At 50.3% G+C, this 21,769-nt stretch overlaps 1 protein-coding gene across 1 annotated transcript in view; it reads right to left on the bottom strand.

Moving 5' to 3' along the window:
- The window catches only part of NXN (nucleoredoxin), a 54,155-nt gene extending 33,029 nt beyond the window's left edge, over positions 1-21,126 (bottom strand). The window contains exon 1 of the mRNA XM_064468020.1: positions 20,755-21,126. Coding sequence (XP_064324090.1) covers positions 20,755-21,072 — 318 coding nt within the window. The 5' untranslated portion in view covers positions 21,073-21,126. The remainder of the gene's footprint in view (positions 1-20,754) is intronic.
- Positions 21,127-21,769: the final 643 nt, after the last annotated feature.

Here is a 21,769-nt window from a genome sequence, read left to right as displayed (position 1 = left end):
CTGGAGACACCAGGGAGTTGCATGTTCTTAAAAGCTCCTTGGAGAACGGCATATTAAAAAAAAAAAAAAACAGACCCAAAACCAAGAGCATCTCTGCAGACAACTTAGTCCTCCAAAACTAGTTTTTGTGTTGGAAATGCTGAGAAGCACCTGAACAAGAGTCACTGTAACACACGCGTGGCTCTGGGGGGCTGACCGCAGCATGCTGCCCACCCCAGCAAAGCTGTTCTTTCCTGGGAAGACAGTCCTCCTGGATCCCTGCTGCTCCTGGGCAAGACAAGGCAGTTTGGAGAGGCTGCGCTGTGTTCCACTGAAGGGAGGGATGCCAGCGTCCATGGGGCACACCTCAGCAGCAGAGCGGCGCACAGAGATGCTCATCCTCCTGCCAGAAACCTGTGCTGGCAGGTTGGCAAGGGAGAGCGGCACCAGAGGAAGCCCAGTGAGGTTGTCTTACAAAAGACATCCTGGAAAGGAAATAAAGGGAAGGTCGAGATCAAAAGGACGGTGCTACATCCTGAAAAATTATCTTCTGCTTTGTGAGCCACATCTTAAAACGAGGTACAAAAGTGAAAAGGGAGCTGGCGGAGGCAGAAAAATCAGTGCAAGTGCGTGGTAGGTGCAAGAAAATACATTTTGCCCAGCTGAAGGGTCAACCCTGTAAAGACACATCCATTCCCAGGGGCACCAGGCAGGATTGTTTCCTACTCCATACGCCCCAGGTGTCATTTTAAATTACACACTGATGGGGCTTCCACGCACCTCCCTTGGGAGCCTGCACCACAGCCCCACACAAAGGCACATATCCTGCCTGCTGCAGCCGATCAGAACAGGGTCAAGAAGGTGCATGCTAGGTTAGAAAAAGAAATACAAAGTCATTTTTGACAAAGCAGAAATGCTGCCTCCTTGCCAAATCGCTGTTGTTGCCTACACACCCTTTGGATACTGACTACTTGCAGGCTAAACACAAAGCCAAGGTTATTTGTTTAAAACCCACAGGCGGACACTGCGATTCTATTAAAAAAATACAACTGGCATTAATTCTAAAAACTTCCCACCACTGGGACTGGGATTCAAAACCAGCACTGGGCAGCAAGGCCAAAACACACTCAGAGCAGACGCCTGCAGAAGATTCCAAGGGAAATTAGTTATATGGGTTTTGTAACAAAAATAAAATAAAATCCAACGTTTATGAAGGAAAAAGGCAGCTTCCCCAGGAGACAATGCTGTGAACACCCTTTGCAGTTAGTTCAAGACCTGTCTGGATCCGAGGTTCCCGAGCTGGTCAGGGTGTGCAGCGAGGTGAAAGGCAAACGTGCGCCCCGAGCAGGCAGCAGCAGCCTCCTCCCACCCTCAGGGCTGGCAGGGAAGGGGCTGCCTTGCCCTGATTCACAAGCCAGAGCCACACCAGCTCCCGGCAGGGAAACTCTCTATCCACCCCCTGCCACACCACCAGGTTCAGAGAGCTTTAGCCCAGAGCCCCTGGGCTTTCACCATTCTGCTTCTCCCCTCACCACTCTCTCCAGAGAAGGACATGATGGGCTAAAGCTGGATGACCAACTAGACTTACAGAAAGCCCCAGCTCGCCTTCTAATTGTCTGCTAAAGTCAGCCTTATACCATAAACTTATTTTTTTCCTAAGTGATTTTTTTGTAGCTGACTCACACAGAGCTTCTGCCAGGAATTTTTATAATTAGTGAATTAGAGCAAGGTTTTGCCTGTGCATGCCTGACAACATCTGCTGATTTAAGTGAGCTGTGTTCGAAACCTTGCAGAGCCCTGGAGGAGCACGGCTGAGCACAGCCCTTCCTCCCAATGGCACAGCTGATGGGGCTCTTCTTGCCAGGCTGGTACGGAACATGCTGGTCCTCTTGCAGCTCCCAGTCCATGTTTTGAAGGGAAGGAGATAAGCTACAACAAAGTCCAAAGGATACTGGAGAAGGGAGAGGGATGCTAGCTGCCTCTCAACTTCACAAACCTCTCGCTGGAGCATCCCTGTGACAGCATCCACAGCTATGCGCCTCTCCATCAAGCTGCATAGTTGCAAAGCCATCGTGCGTCACATCTTCCTTAGAGACAGACGATGGTATAGAGTTCCATAAAACCACAGAAAAAAATAACTTCCTTAACCTCTTTCTTCGATGGACACAGGAGCTATTTTGCAAGTGAGGCTCCAACACACAACAGTGGTCCAAACTGAAGATCAGACGAAAGCCACTTTCAGATAAGCCAAAAGCAGACATCTGGCATTCGCAGCCTAAGCTACACACAAGATCCTTCCTGGACGATCCAAAAAAACCTCACACTTTCTACTACAGGTCAGAAATGCAAAAGAATTACCACCTCAGGATCAAGCCATTCGACCTCCTCCCTGTTAGGTTTGATACAGAGTGATGCTTGTACCCTCTCCACACTAATCCTTACTCACCCAGTCCTGTAATTCATAGCATACTGCATCTGAAGGGCTGCATTAAGAAAATATTACAGTTGCCAAGCCCTGAAAAGCTAGGATGTGCTGGAAATCAGTTTTCTCTGTAGCTTTAATCTGGTTCACTTGCATAGGGTCTTTACGGCATGGCCACATACCACGTGTACACACAGTCCTGACGCAGTTAGTACCAAGAATAGATGATGTTCAACAAGAGAGGAATTTTTCAGTTTTGGTTTTCGACTGGTGGTTCAAGCATGGCACTCAGCCCTCTTCACACTTTTCACGTGCTGCTCCAAGGCAAAAATGAAGGCGTCTTGCCACTGCAGACCAGAATACTTCTCAAACGATCGTGAATTTATTTTCATAAAATCCTGGAGAACTACGTTCACAACATGACCCGTTTATAGCCAAAAAAAGAGGTACAGAGAAGTTCTGGGCATCCAGTTCCAGAATCAGCCTACAGCTTCCTTTTGAAAAAATAAATGACACCAAGTGGCATTTTACATGTTTGACATACAACTTCCCGTGAGATCATCTGCAGCAGGAGCACTTGGCACTTCTGCAACTCAACCCTCAGCCTGGGGACCCAGGAAATCAAGTCCCTTGTTGTGTATGAAAAGCAATTTACCTGGCGCCATACACGAGCCCTGCGGCAGAAGCAGAGCAGGAATCCCGTCTCCTTAACCATCACCCTTGCTATTTTTTCATGACTTGTCTCACTCCCTTCCCTCCAAATCCCGCACCATGCAGGACAGAGCTCCGACATGCACAACCCCATCCTTCACTGGGCCGCCTTGGCTGCCCTCCCTGAGCAGCGAGGGCAGGGGTGCCCTGGAAAAAACCATATGTGATCCCATAATTAGAAACTGTATCGTAACGCATACAGGGGGCTGAATTAAGGTTGCAGAGGAATACTGTAAATTGGATGCACATTTCTTGTTCCATTTTACTGCTTCCCCCCCACCCCACCCCCCTTATTTGGCTTTGGCTGCACTTCAGATTAAGCTCCTAATAAGGGCTGGAGTTGGATGAGATTTTTCAGCCCATCAGATTGCAGCCTTCCAAGCCATTGAAATGAGATTCAAGCTGAACTTGAATTTTCAATAGTTTGGCCTAAAGGCAAGGGTGTTAACAGCAGACCCGCCAACACCTTCTCTATGAGAAATGTCTGAAAACATGTCTGCACATCAAATACTGCTCAGGCTCTGGTAGACAAAAGCCACAAAGTTAACATCTCAAATCCACCGCTAACTTGCTCAGCTGGTTCTCCTGTCAGTAAAGCTCATACATTTTCTCTGAAAATCCAGTGAACCTCTATATTCTTTCTAGGAAAATGGGTTTTCCCCCAACAACCCTAAAACCTGTTGTAGTTTCGTTATGACAAGGCAAGGCAGAGGATAAGCAGAGGTCAGGTAAATCAGGTGGACGTATAGGAAGCAGACACACACCAGTTCACCCAACCCAGTCTAGTTAAACGATACACATCACCAAGATTAAAGATACCACACTGACATGCATGGAGGAGCCATCAGAAAACAGTCTGTCCTGGAGCCAGCTCCTCCTACAAGCAGCAGAAAGCTATGCCCAGGCATTCCTTTCCTTCCTAAACATCTATTCCTCCCTTTTTTTTTTGTAGTTCTAAAACTACTTTTTTTTTAATGTACACACTATGAATATGTGAAAGAGTTAGCCCAAACCCTATGAGCAAGGAAGACAGGATAAAACTGGAACACAGCCCCAGCGCCAGAGGAAGCAGGCTGCGCCCGAGCAGAGGGCATGGCTGTGGGAAGCAGGAAGGTGGGCTTCCTCTCCTGAGTGGCCCCCCTGGGTACCTGCATCCTGTGTTACGGTACCTGGCAGAGCACAACGGCTGGCAAAGGCAGGGCCTGCTGCGGGATCTAGCCTGGGCAGACCCCAAACCACCCCAATTTTGAAGCTGCCCTTGCCCCAGGATCTTTTTACCTAAACCCTCTGACTTCAGCAGTCTATACTAAAATAAAAATGTCACGCTTGAGTCTCTCAGAAGTCCTTAGGCCACTCCTGCCTAAATGTACAAACCTAAAGCACACCACAACGATGAGCCTTGCACCTTCAGATCGCTGCTTTGTTGGAAGAGGGCTTTAACCCAGGCCTCTGCCAGTACTCTGAACAGATTTTGGTTTGGGGTTTTTTTAAACATTGAAGCATATTTTCTTGAAGACAAGAATGCTTCAGCTTCCCTGACACCAAAATCTTTTCTAATTCACATTGCTAGCATGGTGGGTCTGAGGAGCATCCCTGGCTGTCTACTCTTGCCAGCGCTGGAGGCAGCAGGGCAGTGCAGGGAAGGCGCTCCCCGCCCTTCAATGACAAACAGTAGAGAAAAGAAACGATGGTTTCTTGAACTGCATCCAAGGGAAAGTAACCCTGCTAGAGTGCCTGGCAGGGCATCAACAGCAGTGGAAATTTTGGCTTTCAAAGAACTGACAGAAGACTCGAGAAGGGTTTGGGGAGATCCTGCAGCAGCCAAGGTGCAACTAACCCCATGGATTGTTTTACAAACTCTCGCTTCCCTCCAATGAAATTATATCCTCTGCAGAAAAATCATCTGGCTCCAACCTCTTTTGGTAAGTGGAACGTAAACAGAATGGAAAAGAGCTCATACCTGAGCAGAAATCAGGCTCAGACAGGCTGCGACAGGCAGGAGAGTGGAGGGTCAGCAGCCAGACCACTGAGATTTTGCTCTTTTCTTCAGACGGCCACTGCGGGATCTTTGAACCCCACCAAGCAAACAAGGCTCTTCCAACACAACGGGTGAGCGCTGGCCAAGCCCATGCGGTGCCCTCTGCTTGCTGCAAGGGGAAGGAGAGCGTGGGGGGCGAGAAGAGCACAGCGATTCTTGCGGAAAGGTCTGGACTTGATTAAACTTATTTTCTTTAGTAACATTTAGTTAAGCAAGGGGGGGAAAAACCCTGCGGTGTTCTTCAGCGGCTCTTAGCAGAGAAGCTGGAGTGAGACTGTTCATTCACCCATTAGCTGAAGGACAGGCTCTGTGCTGCAGCAGGCACTGCTCACATCAATATCCATTTCTTTCACCAGCAAAAACAAGAAACACTGAAAATGTGTGAGTAAATGGCAGTTCCCAACTTTGAAATCAGAAGGTGTCTGGCAGCTTTGTGTCAGCGTGATGTACTCTCCGTGGGAATTATACACTGGGTCATATAGCTTGAAGCTCTGAACGAAGAGAAGGCTGCTAGTCTTGGCAGAGAAAAACAAAACTGTGACAAAAGCGATCGCCCAAGCTCATGGGAGGCAGGGGTTTTCCTCTTCCACCTCTGTGGCACAGTGTCTAATTCGCTCAGCCACAGAACGAGTTTCATTTCTTTTTACAGGGTTCACATTCTCAGCATCCCTCTGGCGAAGAGCCTGCTGCACCAAAACCCCAGGCGTCACCGGTAGGATCTGTCTGGTCTTCAACGACTGCAAGGCTGATTATAATTATTTAACAAGTGGAAGAAAACAGCAGGCACAGCTTCCCTTTGCCCCTCATTTGTATGTCACTAAGCGGCTGTAGGTGGACACAGGCAGCACAGGCAAAGCACCACCCTGCGCATGAGCTGCTCGGAGCCAGGCACCACCTCACCAGCTGCAGAGGTTCAGAGAAAACATCCACACGGATGATGATTCACAAACACATACCAATGCCTTTTCAGTGCTGGCATGTGCATTTGCACAAGGTTTGTTTATCCTCAGGGCCAGCAAATGCCGTGCAAGAAGCACATACAAGAACAGCAAAGGCAAGGCATAATCTGTAACTGCGCTAATTGCTGGAGTAATTAAAAAGTGAAAGATCAAACTAAATACCAGAAGGCTGAGCATCACCAAAGAACCACTTTCCTTCTCAGGAGCTGCCTCTCAAATGTACATCCTCACTGAGAACCACCTGTGCCGAGCCACCTCCACAGGCCTCAACCACTGAGCAGATAAAAAAAAGTCAGGAGACTTTATTTTCAATAGATTTGATCTTATTTTCTCTTCAGTGTGGCAGGATGAAAAGACATTTCTATCAAGCAATTGAGTTTTCCCCATAACAGACAGGAGCTGGCACGTTCTGAGCATTTCCTATTTCAATCCCAATTAAGTAAAATAATAACTGCTGCACCTAAGGGTTTCTCAGCTGCCTAAGAGGAAGCACTTTATACATACACAGATTTTCCTAGCTTTACCACTGCATACTTAAGATGTGGATTGAGGGATGAATCACAACTTCAAATTCTTCACTACTAAGCCTGGCAATCAACACTGCCACTTTCTGGCAAAGAAACCCTAAAAATCCCTCATCTTTACCCGTGACATCATCTGCAAACAGCGATGTGATTTATGTCCTGTGGGGCACTCCTGTCCTGTGACTGCTTTGCTGCTGGGGGGTGCTGTGGTGAGGAGGGGTTCATCCCTGCACCCAGCAGGTCTCCGCCACAGAAGCGGCTGGGTAACAGGATTTGTTCTGGATAATCCTCACTCCGGCTCTCAAGAGCTGAGGGAGGAAGCAGTCGGAGGCGCACTCAGCCAGAGATGGCAGCCACCGCTTTTGTGTGACTTATTCTCCCCCAACCACACGCCACATGTAAATCACATCTCAATTTCAGACCTTGGGAAGAAAAAGCACCATCACCAACTCAGAAAAGAGGTGCACGAACTCAGTGCACTGACATCAGGGTGATGGGCATCCCTGTAACCGGGCAGGCAGACACCCATTCCCAAGCTTTCAGCGTGTTTTAATACTGGTTTAACCTGCTGACCCAAACCGGGCAGTTGGTTTGGGACAGTGACCGAATCCCAGTGACAAACTTCAGCCCAAATGCTTTGGTCCTCTCTGCTCCGAGCAGCCTAGCACATACCAGCTGCACAAGTTTGGCCAGAATAAACACTTTTGCCTTATTGGGAGGTGAGATTCCCAGATCTCGGTGTGAAGGCCAGCAGCACACCTTTGTAATTGCATGGATGGACCTCCAGCTGCTGCGGAGAAGAGATGGGCAACTGTGGCAGCCACGGGGCAAACAAGCACGACCAGGGCTCCTGCCAAGCCACCAGGCAGAAGCAGCCACAAGGACAACACTAAGGACCAGCCACTGGCAGGGAAGGGCTCTGCAAGCTCGGAGCCAGCATCACCTCACATAGGGCACAGCCATGGAGGAGGTCTCTGCTTGCCTTCCCTGTCCAGATCCCAAACCTCTGTGCCCACAAGGCGGGAGGCATCTCCGCCAGCCTGGCTTGTCACTGCTCATGAGGCACCCACCCTCTCCCCACAGCACGAGGGGGACGTTTCCTCTGATAACCAACTGCAGGGTAAGGACCACCTCTTTCTTATGTGGTTGCCTGAACAGGGCCCAGCACAACAGATCCTGAGCCGCCAGCAGGGCCATGAGCTCTGCCTGCGGTTATTATTTTAATAATCAGAGGGACGGCCACAGACAGAGGTGGTATTTGGTGGCCTCTTAACCTGGAGAGTTACTGGGTTTTATGCAGACAACTCCACTTTTCCAGCTGTGAAGACTGCAGCAAATCCTCATGGAGACAAACATCAAAACCAGGACGCTGGATGCGGCCCAACGCAGGGCCGCCGCTCACCAACCCGAGCCAAAAAGCAACATAAAACATGCAGGGCTCGCAGGGCGTTTCAATTTTAAAATGGAGTAAAATCTGGAGCCTTCCTATGATACAAAGCTGGGCTGTGTGGAGCAAAGTGACTTTCCAGGTGAGGCACTGCTCCCCGCTCCAGCCTGGTCCTCGCGCCTCTCTCCATCCATCCTCCCCCCCAACCCCTCCGCCTCCTTCTCCTACCCTCACCATCCCTCTGTGAGACAGCTCTTCCCAACCTAGGAGGTTCTCCCCAACCTACCACGTCACCATTTTTCCACCTCAAGAGCCACTGGCCCCACACAGCCAGCAGGGACGTACCCACAGGGAAAGGCAGGGACAGCCACCTACTCTTCTGCTTCACAACATGGCAATTAACTGGCTTGAAAACTGCCTCTCTAGGCAAAAACTAGTCCTGGGAGCGACGAGGGCAGCAGACATCTACTTTGCGCACCACCTAAGTGATAAACACCTTCTGCCAAGTGGGGCCCTGGATGCTCCTGTCACACACAATAATTAAACCATCAGTCGGGAGGCAGCAAATTAATGTGGACGGAGGTGGATAAGGGAATGAAATCATTCCACTTGAACCCCCACTGCTAAACAAAACCTAAAACAGGTCAGTTCTAACAAGGAAAAAAGTGAAAGACTCAGAAAGAGTCAAGAAATCTCATTTAACAGGCTTTCCCAGCATTTGCCAGGAAAGCAGAAAACCAAAGACAACAAGCACCCAAGCACGCAGCGAGCCAGGATCAGGCTCGAAGAGGACAGAGAGGCATGGAGAATATCGCTGTGCCAGCAGGCAGAAGCACGCACAGGGTGCTCCTTTCTTGACCGCCAGGAAAGCACTGCAATAGAGGTGGCCTGCAGGTCTTGAAGACAAGGGGGAGGCAAAATTGCCAGCAGGGCAGCCCATAGCTTTTTCCATTCCTTTAAAAAAAGTAAGGAGTCAAAGCTGTGCCATACGTTAGCACTTAAGTAGCCCCTGCCCTCTGTTTCCCACCATCTGTACTACTCTCTGAAACTCCCCATCTCATTTAATTTATTGCTGTGTGTCTCTGCCAAAATGAAAGACCGAAAAAGCAGTAATCTTGGTGGGAGGCATCCAGCTGCTACAATGCACTGTAGGAATAAGATGTATTTGTGCAAACTTGCATTGAGAAAGCTGGGCAGCAAATCTTCCTCTGAAAAACTTCCCATGCTTTCAGATTAGAAGATCAAGCTGCAGGCATTCAGACCTTTCCCCTTCTGTTTCTGTGAAATCCAGCGCTTCGGACAGAAAAATGTGCCTTTTCTAACCCTGAACAAACCGATTTTGGAAGCGCACGGCACGACGGCGGCGGCAGCAGCGGGGGGCAACGGCTGACGCAGCAGCGGGCAGGGAAGCTGAGCACAACCCGAGGGCTCAAGTGCACATGCTGCGTGGGGCTGGTGAAACTGGGCTGCTCCCAGGTGACGGGCGTGCTGGGACCAGGAAATCCCAGTGGTATCAGCTGCAGAGCCCCGCTCTGGTCACTCATCCAGCCCCCTCTCGCCTCAGTTTCCCTGCCTGTTGGACAAAGACAGCAGGACTTCCCTATAACACATATAGCCATTTGCAAAGCTCCTGAGCACAGAGATCACAGGGAAGAGCTCGTTAGAAGCAGCCTGTAATGTAACAGCAATGCGACCTCTGCCTTATAGCCACAAACCATCATTTAAAAGGCAGCACCCTAAAAAATAAGCTTGTAGAGTCATCAGCCTCTCAGAAGGAAATAAGCACAGCTCCCTGCCCTCTCTCAAAACACCAGCTATCAGTTAATAAAAGAAGTGCATTCCTGCAATCTAAACACCCAGGCAGTACTTGCAGGGCAGGATTTGTAGCCTGGTGCTCTTCCATTCACTCTGAGAGTGACAGAGCAGAAGCCCGAAAAACTTGGGGAAAAAATAAACAACATTTCTAACGCCCTGATGATCTATCCCATGCCGAAATCCCATGATACCCAAGTACATGTGCAAGGACCACAGCACTGCTGTCGCCCAGGCCCCAGGCTGCATTCAGAGGGGCAAACGGAGGGAGGAGGGGTCCCTCAGCGGGGCTGGAGGCACCTGCGGGCTCTTGGATTCACTCACTCCTCAGGGGCTGAAAGAGTCACGCAAAGGAGGTCTCATTTGCTTCACAGCTCCAACAGCAAACCTGGAAATTGTCTTCTCCTTCCCGCACCATCATGCAGCTTGGGTCATTTGAAACCAGTTTCACCCCTGCTGTCTTCCTCCTGGGTGAGTTCAAGTCACTTTATTCCTGCACACAACAGGAGGAGCCAAGTGAAGAGAAGACAAACAGGGATGCGCTCCCTCGCCCAGGACCCCCAACAAGGGGCCGGGCAAGTGGATGCTGACCTGCAAATGCGACAGTGGAGCCCACAACCAAAACTCTCCATGCAACCTTTTAACTAGCAGCGAGTAGGAGGGGATGGAGCTGAGAACCCTGGCAATGCTAATAAAATCAGTGTGTTTCTCCTCCTTTTTTTTGGAGAGGCAGAATAATCTTTTTGAGCTATCAAAGACAGGGAAAACCAACATCTGTTCAGATACAACTGCTTGGGTCTCGCAGTTTTACCTCAAACTCTTTCCTGATATGTGGAAAAGGTCTCTAGGTTTTTTCACAAAGGCTTTGCCCTTAAACAGGGCCTTTCAGCAGAGGATCGCAGAGCACCTTATAGACATTTAATTAAAACTTACAAGCCGCCCCAGCAAGAAAGGGATTATGAACAGGTCCCCAGCTCAAACAGCAGCTCACCAGCACAAGCATCTCCTTCTCCCGTACAACCAAGGCATTCGGCTCAACTGCCAGAGCACGGCAGTCCCAGCCTCACCAAGCTACTGTTTACACCCCAAATGGCACGGAGCCTCTCAAGAGCCATCAGAGCAGAGGGGAGAGGCCAGGAGCGCACAGCATCAGCACAGGATGGGCAGACAGGGGCTCCTCTCTGCTGAGCCACAGCAGGGAGATGGGTTTGGCTCATGCTGGAGACACAAAAACATTATTTCTACCCTTTGCAATTTAAATACCAAGCATTTCCAAAGCACAGCATTACCGGGGACCAAGTCATCCACCTAGCAGCCCTGGGAGGTCAGTAAAATGGAAAACCACTACCCCCCCGCCGCCCCAGCTTACCTATGGGGTGAGACTTTTGCTGGTTGAATTAAATCTGTTTAGACAAAAGTAAGTTCAGACATCTGCCTTTGCACAGTGTCAGCTGCGAGAAATGAGCTAACATCCAGATGCAGTGGCATGTCAGGATTAGCCCAGGCTGGGGCAGGAATGCTTCCATGTATGGAAAAATATTGGAGCAGTGAAACCATAAGCTTGGAGCAGAGCAAAGTGAGAGGCCCTGTCAATGAAGCTGCGGGCTCAGGTTTAGAGGAGTTAGCAGCTCGGATCCGCCATAAGATCCTCAGCGCGTATTACAATAAATTTCACACTTTTTCCAAACGGGACTCCCACAGCAATGCTGCGAGTTGCGAGGGTGAGATCCTACACCAGTCTGTTTGCTCTGGAAGTGGGGCTTGGACCGCTGGGTACCATTAACGCTCCCCGCGCTGGGCAAGGGCTGGGGCGTTGATGGAGAAGTTCTGGCAAGTGCAAGGCTGCTGCTCGTACTCGCCTGCCCGCCCATCCCTTGGCGGCTGCCTTCTGCACAGCAGGATTTATAAAAGCCAACTTGGAGCTGGCACGCGGCACGATGCGGTGGCAGTTCAAAAGAAAACGCTGAGCTGAATCAGCGCGGCTGGGGAGTTGGCGTGTGCTTCTGCCAACACCACGGCAAGGGCAGCGACTGCCGAGGCACGGGGCGAGAGCCGGAGCAGTGTTCTCTTCAACCAGCCCGGCACGAATCAAGAGGGCTCATTTGTCAGCGTCCTGAGTTAACGCTAATGAAGTAATAGCTATGACTTCATCTCTCCAGTGGGAATCTCTTGGGAACAGGGGAGAACTAGAATTTCTCTCTTCGGCTCACTCATGCAGTTGCAATTCATTTCAGTTGCCTTCTACCCTCTTCTGCAAACATTACCTAATTCTCACCCAGATTCTTAAATACTTGCACTGAAACATAAAACAATGCTCCCTTCTCAGCTGTCAAAGCCCAGCCTCGCAGAGATGCCTCTCGGCAGGATCTGACCCCCTGCGCTGGCTGCCACCCCCTCCCCGGGGCCAGCCATACCGAGCCCCCACTCACATCTGAGGATGCCACCAGCTACTTTTTATACCTCAGATATGAAATAAAAATCTGGTAACTCTTGGCAAATTCATTTTACACAGGGACCTTTGCACCTTTTCTCCATTAAAATATTTTAAAGTCAGGTTTGATTTAGCCACAGTTGCAAAGACAGACAAAATGTTGCTGAAGGGTCCTGGAGTTTCTCTCCCTGGCTGGGCAGGACAGCTTCAACCACTGCAGACCTTCATGGGTGCAAAAACACACACAACAACCTCTCACACCACCCTGCTGCTACAGCACTTTGTCTGGCTGAAAAGGCTGTCGAGCCCTGCCCCTGGCAGCACCACGTAGCCTTCCTCATTACAGGCCTTCAGCTTCCAGGTTTGCTCTGCCCCGACTTCCCTCTGACCCTGATGAAGATGATCTCCCCTGCCCCATGCACCATTCCTGGTCTCTGCAGATGCGATGGCACTTATCATTTGAAGTGCATCCTTTATGGAGCAGATTCTCCCCACAGTTTAGGCTCTGTGCCCAGCGCTCACCCCCCTGCTCGGGCAGGGAGCCGGCTCCCCTGTGCCTCCCATCACTTTGTTTTGCAGCCAGAGGGGCTTGCTGGGCTCCAAGCGGGGTCTGATCATGTTGCAAAAGCTCAGCTAATGCCCTGACGCAACTGAAGCAGTCACTCACTAGCACTAAATAAAGACCGCAAATTCTTTACATATTAATTGTCAGTTGCAATTGTTCACAGTGTTGAAAGACAGACGTGAGAGTATGCAGAAACCATTCCTGCATCTTTTTAGTTCCACCCTTCCATTAATTGTGTGTCCTCTAAGCCAAATCAATAAGACACTACATTTTCTTCGGAAAACTGAGATGATAAAACGCAATCAGCTATCACACAAGATGCTCATATTGTAATCTGAAATACTTACATAATTCACTTTCCCATGAGAGAATTTAATATGTCTTTTTACTTACTTGTCAACTCATCCCTCTCCCAGTTTCTCCGCTGGCCATGTCTTTACCTTACGACCCACAGATTTAACTCTAATTGTATTTTTCACCTCAGCAGAGAAGCAGCGGCCCCAGCCAGCACGGAGGAAGCTGCCCTGCAGAGGTACATCAAGGCAGGACTGGGCGAAAGCCCTCTCCCCCAGCTGAACACCCCCTGGTCCTCAGCTGGGGCTCCTACCCTGGGAACGGAGGGGAATTAATGCGCACAAAGTCCAAGTCACAATGAATCCCAGCACCCTCCCCATGCTGGCATTACTCCCCCCCTTTCTTAAATGCTATTATCTGGACATGGCATGAGCACAAAGTGATCTGTCCGGAAAAGCGTTTCCAATCTACTGTGCGTTCTGCTGTGATGTGCCATGGAACCAGTTTAGAGGAGACACACAGCTATGAATTTGTGATAATTCGGTATTCAACCCAGCCTGAAAGCTCACGAGTCAGCTTGTTATTTGCTGAAAGCGGGGGGCCCGAAATTATCCGTGCGTAGTTCAAAGCCACAGTTAATTCAACATCTCTACTTTCAAAAGCCTAAAAAATCACAGATTCCTGGCGTGTGTAAGCTTTTTAAAAATGACAAACTACTAACTGTCAAATCAAAGCAGCAAACAGAAATCCACATGGCTGATAAGACAAATAGTTGCATTTTAAAGAGTAATTAAATATCACTTTGGAATATTTTGCTTGGAACTTGTTTCCCTGATAAAAAGTGGGAGGGGAAGAAGAAAGGAGGAGGAGGCAGCAATCTGCACGCACCAACGAGCTTCTCACCAAGCAAATGCTCAGGCAAGCACTGCTCAAACTTGTTTTCGTGAATTTAGAGTTCAGCCCACTGCATCACAGCCTCTCATATCCTCTCCGTTTCCCTGTATCACTACATTTTACATCAAAACTCTAGCAATGAGGAGCAGACAATCGCCATGTTGAATCTACCTTGTCGGGGAGGAGCGTGCATGGGGCTGGTGCAAGAATCCCCCTGGTCTGATCACCAAGTAGTGCAGTATCTTCTGACTTGGCTTAGATTAAAACCATACCCCTACTTCCATGCTGGGAGCGTTGCTGAAAAAAACAGGAATGCAAAACAGAGAGCTCTACCCAGATGCAATTCAGGAGAAGTGAAACCCTACCCCAGCTGCATGAGCTAACCCTACCATACACCGCTTTGAAACACTGAAAGTATGTCCGTGAGAAAGGATCAAAAAACCTCCAACTTCAAAACCCCCTGGACTCTCTCAGAACCCGTACCTGCTAACAATGAAGCCACAACGAATTTCATGCAAACCTTCCCAGCACTAAGAAATACCTATAGAAAGTACTTATAGGCAATGGTACAAAAGTATCGTTTCCAGCATTAAGGAGGCAGCTTGTTGCGTTTCAAATGAAAATGTTATCAAACCGCTTGAAGAAGCCACCATCCAAAGGCAATGCAAACCTGATGTCAGCTTTTGGGACAGGACTTGCAGAGCCCAGTGCAAGACCCAGCCGTGTGTGAGCAGCAAAAGCTCACACTGCTTCTCCCCACCGTGGAGCTGGGAGGATTTGAGGATGGAAAGATGCCCCAAGGACTTTCAGGGCTGGCCCTCAAACGTGGGCAGTTACCGATTGACGGGATGCAATAAACCACATGGCAGATGGCACATCTGCAAGACCCTTAAAATACTAATTCTCTCCTGGAGAAAGCACTCGGGCAGGCCACAGTTCGGATGTATGGGGACATCCAACCTCCAAGGACATCAGTGATGTTTTTGCAACTATTGCGGGGCAATGCACAGCCCTGACTTGCATCTACTGCTAGCAGTGAACACTGCCTGGGATTTCACTGAAGGATTACGGTCTTGGCATGAGCCACGACTGCTAATTGTATGGAGGGTCACTGCAAAGCTCTATAAAACCTACTCAGAAATGTGGAAAAACAGCATCAACACAAGAATTACAGAAGGTTTAGCCTTCCGTGTTGTCCACATGATGTAGAAATACGGAATAGCTTATTCCTCACAGTCATAATTGAAGTTCACTGTTGTACCTCTCTAAAATCACACAGAAAATCACTCTATTTTTTGTACTTTTGTAAAGCTGTTACATGTTCAGCTCCTAAAAGAATTCATTTTTGGAGAAGAACTCGGCACTGATTACTTTAAAAAGTAAAGTTGCTTTGCTTAGTCCTGCAACCTGAGAGTAACAAATGAAATTGTCAACCATGCATTTTTAAATGAACGTTTTCATTTCAACATCTGGATTAAGATGCCACAATGAAAAACAGCACCCAGGCTTCCCTCTGCTCCTTTCATAGATCTCCCATTCTTATGTTTCAGAACCAGCAAGTTTCAAAGCAAACAAAGAACTGGTTGGTGCTGCTAATGCTTTGCTTCTTACTCAATAGCCTTGTATCATGAAAAGACCACATTTTTCAAATCTACATCTCTGTGAGCCAAAGATTTCATATACATTCCCAGCCCAGAAATACAAAGTCAGGAATACAGCTGAAAGTGATTACCTAGATACTTTTATATTATGAAACTCAAAAGCTGCTTCAAGTGATCTACAAAATTCTCTGTTAGACAAATCCTACATCTGTGCTGACCACTTGCCTCCCAGATCTCAGCAGATGGCAATTTCAAACAGAAAAGTTACGAGTCCCTGAAAATCAGGGTGTATCTTAAACTTTAATCAAGGTTTTGAGGGGTTTTTCCCCCAAAAAAGAAGCTGTGTACAGTCTAATTTAATGACATTCCTACCTCCTCCCCACCATTTCTTGCATGAACTCTACCTACAAAACTAGTAGCCAGCATCTTACTAGGAAAGGCTCCTACAGTAGATGATCTTTTTAAGCACTGGGAAAGAAAAAGCCCTTTACTGGGCAAGGTGGGCGGGGAGGAGAAAACATTAAAAAAAGAGGGGGTATTTGTTGTAAAATACTTCACAGAGATATCTGCAAACAAGCAAGAGGTTGGTCACATTTTACCCATTGATCTTAAGGCCAGTTTTACTCGTGGTGCCGAGGAAGACATACTCCCAGGTGTTATTCTGTCCACATCCCTCTCATATCACCTACCATAGCACTCAAGCCACAAACACAACAAAATCCACAACTACCAACTTCCTCCTTCCGTTCTCCTTAGTGTGAGACAGAACAGACATCATCTTCACATGCGGAAGAAGATCATGTGCCTCTGCCACACAATTCAGCAAAAGACACATTTCACGTGAACATGGGAGAAAATCCACAGAGCAGGATACACAAATCCTGCTTTAAGATAAGGGAAAACCACTTTGTCCCAAACAAAGTGTATTTACCAGCGTGGGCAAAGAGAGACCCTCACACTGTTTTCAGATACTTGACTGAATAACCACAGAAACATAAGCAACATGTTCTGCATTTATTTAAAACCAGAGCAGAACTATTTCAGCTCCAGTGGAAATGGGTTTGCCTTCCCAAGAAGCATCTGGGCAACACTCAAGCCGATGCATAAACACAGCAGAAAGCAAACACAAAACAAGAGGCAGAGCACAGACCCTACACCACTGTGGCGCTGCGTGGACGCACCAAGTAAGCGTAATTAGAAAAGTCGAGATTAAAAAGAATGAGGAAGATGACTGGGCCAAGTAAGTAACAAGTAAAAACAAACACAAAGGCAAATAAACAACAGCAAAAGATAAACCGCTTCTCTCCCAGTGCAGACCCACTTGCAGCCTTTTCTCCTCCAGCACCCTGACCCTCTGTTCTCCCACTCCTATGTGGACCCATGTGAGAGAACCTACTCGAGGAGAATCTGGCCGATTTAAAATTTTTTTCCTTTTTTAACAGAAATGACCAAGATGACCACAGCAACACAGCACGGTCCTGCCCTCCTCCAAAAGCCTGCATGATATAAGCCCTTAAAGAACACACAAATTCACCCAGAGTGTAGGTGGAATCTGCAGCAGAGATGGTCTGGAGCTCACCAGGAGAAGTCTGGGATCCTCCCAACAGTGGGGAGGGTGCTGCCCCATCGTGGGCTCCCGCAGACACCAGGGCACATAGACAGATGGGGGCTGTTTACATTACCGAGGTTCTTAGTAGCACTCAGGAATTAAAGCTGTTATTAAATCAACCCTCCAGAACTCAAGCAGCTGTTCGTCCAAACAGATAACAACAGGGCGATGCTAAACCAAAACACCAAACAAAACAAAGACAGGGAGCAACATCTCTCCCATGTTCTGCTCAGCAACACCAGGCAGTATCGGAAGACAAATCAATTATCAACAGCTGCAAATAGCTACCCAAATCAGGGGCTGAACAGCTCAGCTGAGGGATGTGTATCAGGAGTTAAAGGCCTCCAATCACATTTGGCACATTATAGTTTTGTTCTGGAAAAAAAAAACAACCAATAATACAGCTGGCTGTGGCTCAGGCGGAGGCACAATGCCATCCTCCTCATTAATCAAAGGCTTTCCCCATATCCAGATGTTTGCTGACTTGTACTGCTTTCTTTTATTACTAGTTTAGAGACAGAAATTGCTATATGCTAAAGTTACCCAAATTCAACTGGTTGTTGCAAGACGCACAGGCCGGTATGCCCTTGGTAACTGCACCCCAGCATTACTGAGTTACTGAGGCATTCAACAAAGAGTGGCTGTTTTCTCTGACAACCCATACTACTTTCACCAATAACCATGAGAGTAAGATGGTATTTTACTTTTAGGACTGTGGGAATTTTTCTATACTCCCAGAAAGGAGCCTGGTTTTTCAGACCCATCAACATTCAGTGCCCGGGGTTTGGAAGAGGCAGAAATGTAAAAAAATAGAGAGTACACCAGAAAAGACAAGGTGCACACTGATAAATGTTTCAGCAGGAAACTAGGACCGTAACAGCCGTATTATTGAATAATTCTGAGCAACAAAAGAAATGCTACAGCCAACGTGGGATAGGAAGTCATCTCTCCCCAAAGCTTTCATGACCTCGGCAGATAAGTTAATGAACCCACAACAGGAAGTGTTGGCTGGAAGGGACCTCTCAAGGTCTCTGAGCCCTGCAGTCACCAACACGAGACCCCGCTGGCCACAACATCACCCAGCCAAGCCCTGCAACTGACAAGGACAGAGGCTCCGCAGCTTCTCCAGGGGCTGAGAGCTTGGGGATAGAGTTCAGTTCTCAGCCCGATGTTCCCACCTCTCTCTATTATTCCTAGCCTGTATCTGTAAGATTCCTTTCTTCCCATAAATCTGTGTAATTCTCTCGGGCTTGTCTCGTGAAGGGTTTAGGAACAGCCCTTTAGTGCAAAGGAACCATAACTCAAAAGGACTGCCTCCATTTTTCTAATGCTTTTGTTTTTAAGCAAATTAAGCCCGCGAGGTACTGAACATATGCTCCACATCCCCCGGTCTTGCTGGCATGTTTTTGAAAAATAGAAAGTTTGTGCTTTTCTGGAGAGTCAGGTCATTAAACTATTTAAAAATCAGCCTATTATACAAGGAAACTTCTAAGTGCCTGAACTACAGGTTATAAATCTCCTGTTTAGAAATCTGATATCCTGACATAATTGCCCTTATAACTTACAAATAGGTTCTCTGTTATCCATAGATTAAGCTTCCTCCAAAGCCACATTACATCTGCTTAGTTTTGAAAATATACAGCACAAGCTTCAATTACTTTACACTCCACACAAAAATAAGCCTGAATTTAACTCAGGGCTTCTTGGAATAAGAGTTTAAGACCCCATAATCTTTTTATTTCATGTTTTCTTGCAATCTAATGATGGAGGTATTGGCCTGCACATAGAACTAATGCTACCTTCCACTTCTATGATTTCCCAACAATTTAACTACATTGCAGTGGAATTTTTAAAGCAAACGTGGCAAGCAAAAGTCCCACCACCTAAACAATCTGAAATGTTCTGTACAGGAATGGCCAGCTAACTGGAACCACAATCTTTTCAACTCCCTGTGGGAAGAGGGTTTGGTTTTAAAGAAACTAGAATTAAACTATAATTTCACTGAAGGATGAAGCTTCTGTTATAAATCCCCTTCATAATGAAACTGATCTCAGCCCCCAACCTGTGAGCACTCATGCAAGCTCCCAGTTAGAAGTGACTGGACCTCAAAGGGACAAACTGGGGGCCTTTACCAGCATCATCCAGGTGTACAGCATTAAATACACAAGAGCTTTTGCAGAACCGGAGGCTTAGCAACAAGAACCTGCAGCAAACGAGGGAAAAAAGCTGAATCCGAGTTTCAAACTAGCTACGGCTCTTCTCAGCAGAGGGGACATCCCACGGCGCAGAAGACGACAGACTTTTCCTTAAACGACTCCTTTGCCTAAGGAACAGCGCAAAGTGCTGGCGGAGGAGGGTTCAGAGTCCTGTTCAGGAAGAAGCGGTCCCTCTCATCCCAGCGCAGCCTCACGGAGCCCAGCCACGGGGGGTGCCTGAGGGGGCTCAGCCACCCCCCGGCCCCGCAGGTACCGGCACTGCCCCGATCCCCGCTGCCGCGGAGAACGCGCCAGCTCAGCGCCAACGCCTGCCGCTGCTTTCAGACCAGCGGCCGCAATCGCGCGCCGGAAAGATGTTTAGAAATGGCACTGTGGGGCACCATCTTTTTAATTCTTCCTCAATAGCTTCCAGAGATTAGATTTGTAAAGAGTTGGGTTTTTTTTTAAACTACCAACATTGCGAGTTTGTTGGGATCTGGAAGCTCAGCCTTTGCCTTCCTGTCCCTCACAGCCATCCCTGCGTGGGTCTTACAGAGCGCTTTTTGTCTGGTATCTGTCTTTTTGATTAAACTCTACGGATGAGGGGCTGCAACTTGTGAAGTATCGAACACGCCAGCCGCTAAACGAAGACGAAAAGAAACACCAAACTTGCCCGGCAGCTTTGCCAGCAGTTCCCAGAGGAGCCGGGCTCCAACTCGCTCCTCAAAACCACCAAATGTCCTCCTCACGGCTGGTGGCGGCCACGGCCCCTTTCTGTGCCCCAAACCCACGCAGGACCCCACGGGGACCCTGTCCACGGCCTGCGTCGAGGCCTGCTTTCCTCAGGCTAAGCGGCGCCCGCCCGAGCGGAGCCCTGCTCCCGGGTTTTGGGTCGGAGGAGCGGTTCCCCACAGGCCTCGCCTGCCCGCCCCGCTCCTCTGAGGGCCCCGCCGGAGCCAGCGGGCGCCCCTCCGCCCGCCCCGCTGCAACCGCGACCCCCAAGCCGGGGGTATCCCCCCTCCCTCACCCCCCACCCGCAGCGGGGGACGGAGTTGTGCGGGGCTTCCCCACCCCGCTGCGGCGCGCAGGACCCGGAGGAGCCGGGCGAGGCGGCGTCGCCCCGCGGGACGGCAGCAGATAACACACACCCCCCACCCCCCTTTTTCCCGGTTCCCCCCCGGGAACTTTCTGGAAGGCGCCCACCCCGCGCCACGCGCCCTCCGCCACGCGGGACCCGCCCCGGCGGCGCGGGGATGGGGGGGCGGGGGGCCCGGCCGAGCCCTGCCGCCCCCAGACAAAGCCCGGGGCGCGCCCCCGGCCCCCGCGGTCTCACCTTGCGGTGTTTGTCGGCGAAGGGTAGCGCCAGCCAGGGCATGGCCCGCACGGCCTCCTGCCACTGCTGCTGCTCCTGCTCGGCCGACACGAAGACGATCTCGAGGCGCTGCCCGCCGGCCGCCGCCGCCTCCCCCCTGAAGCGCCCGTAGAAGGCGGCCAGGCTGGCGCCGAGCTGCGCGCAGGGGCCGCCGAGGCTGCAGCCGAAGTAAAGCCCCACCAAGGAGACCCCGCGGGCTGCCAGCGCCGACACGGCCACCTCCTCCCCGTCCGCGGCCACCAGCACCTCGCCCAGCACCTCCGACAGGGCTCCCGCCATCCCGCCCCGCTCCGCTGCCTGCTCCCCGCTCCGCTCCTCCCGCAGCCGCCGCCGCAGCCCGCGCCGGCCGAGCACAGCCCCGCCCCGCCAGGGGGCGCTGCCGCCCCGCGCCCGCCCCCGCCTCCGGCAGCGCCGCCCCGCACGGCCCCGCACTGCCCCCCCCCCCTCACGGGCCGCGCGGCCGCCGACACGCACCTCGCGCGGTGCCCGCGGCTCCCGTGGGCCAGCGCAACCCTCAGGGGCGGGCTGGGTGCCGGGCTCTGCAGCGCCCGGGGCCGTGCGTGAAGCCCCGGGGAGCCGCCCCCAGGCCTCAGCCCCCCCCCCCGGGGCCCCGCTGCCCGGCGGGGAGCCTCCTCCCGGGCGGGGATCACGGAGTCGTAGGATGTCCTGAGCTGGGAGGGACCCACAAGGACCATCGTCCAGCTCCTGTCCCTGCCCAGGACACCCCAAATTCACACCGCGGCTCTGAGGGCCTTGTCCGAGTGCTGCTTGTATCTCGCCAGGCTGGTGCCGTGATGCCTCCCTGGGGCAGCTTTATATTCTTGAAGTTCTGCGGCCAGTGCCCGCCACACTAGGCGAGGCCTCCGGCCCCGGCAGGCGCTGGCCTTGCCTCACCGCCCCGTCCCACCGCCAGGAGCCAGTTACTGCTGGGGGTCAGTGCCTGGCTTGCCCTCGGACCATCACCCACCCCCCAGAC

The sequence above is a fragment of the Phalacrocorax carbo genome, chromosome 17, assembly GCF_963921805.1.
Source record: "Phalacrocorax carbo chromosome 17, bPhaCar2.1, whole genome shotgun sequence".
Classification (NCBI taxonomy): domain Eukaryota; kingdom Metazoa; phylum Chordata; class Aves; order Suliformes; family Phalacrocoracidae; genus Phalacrocorax; species Phalacrocorax carbo.
Note: the sequence above shows the minus strand (reverse complement) of the source record. Positions and strands in the feature narration are given on the sequence as shown.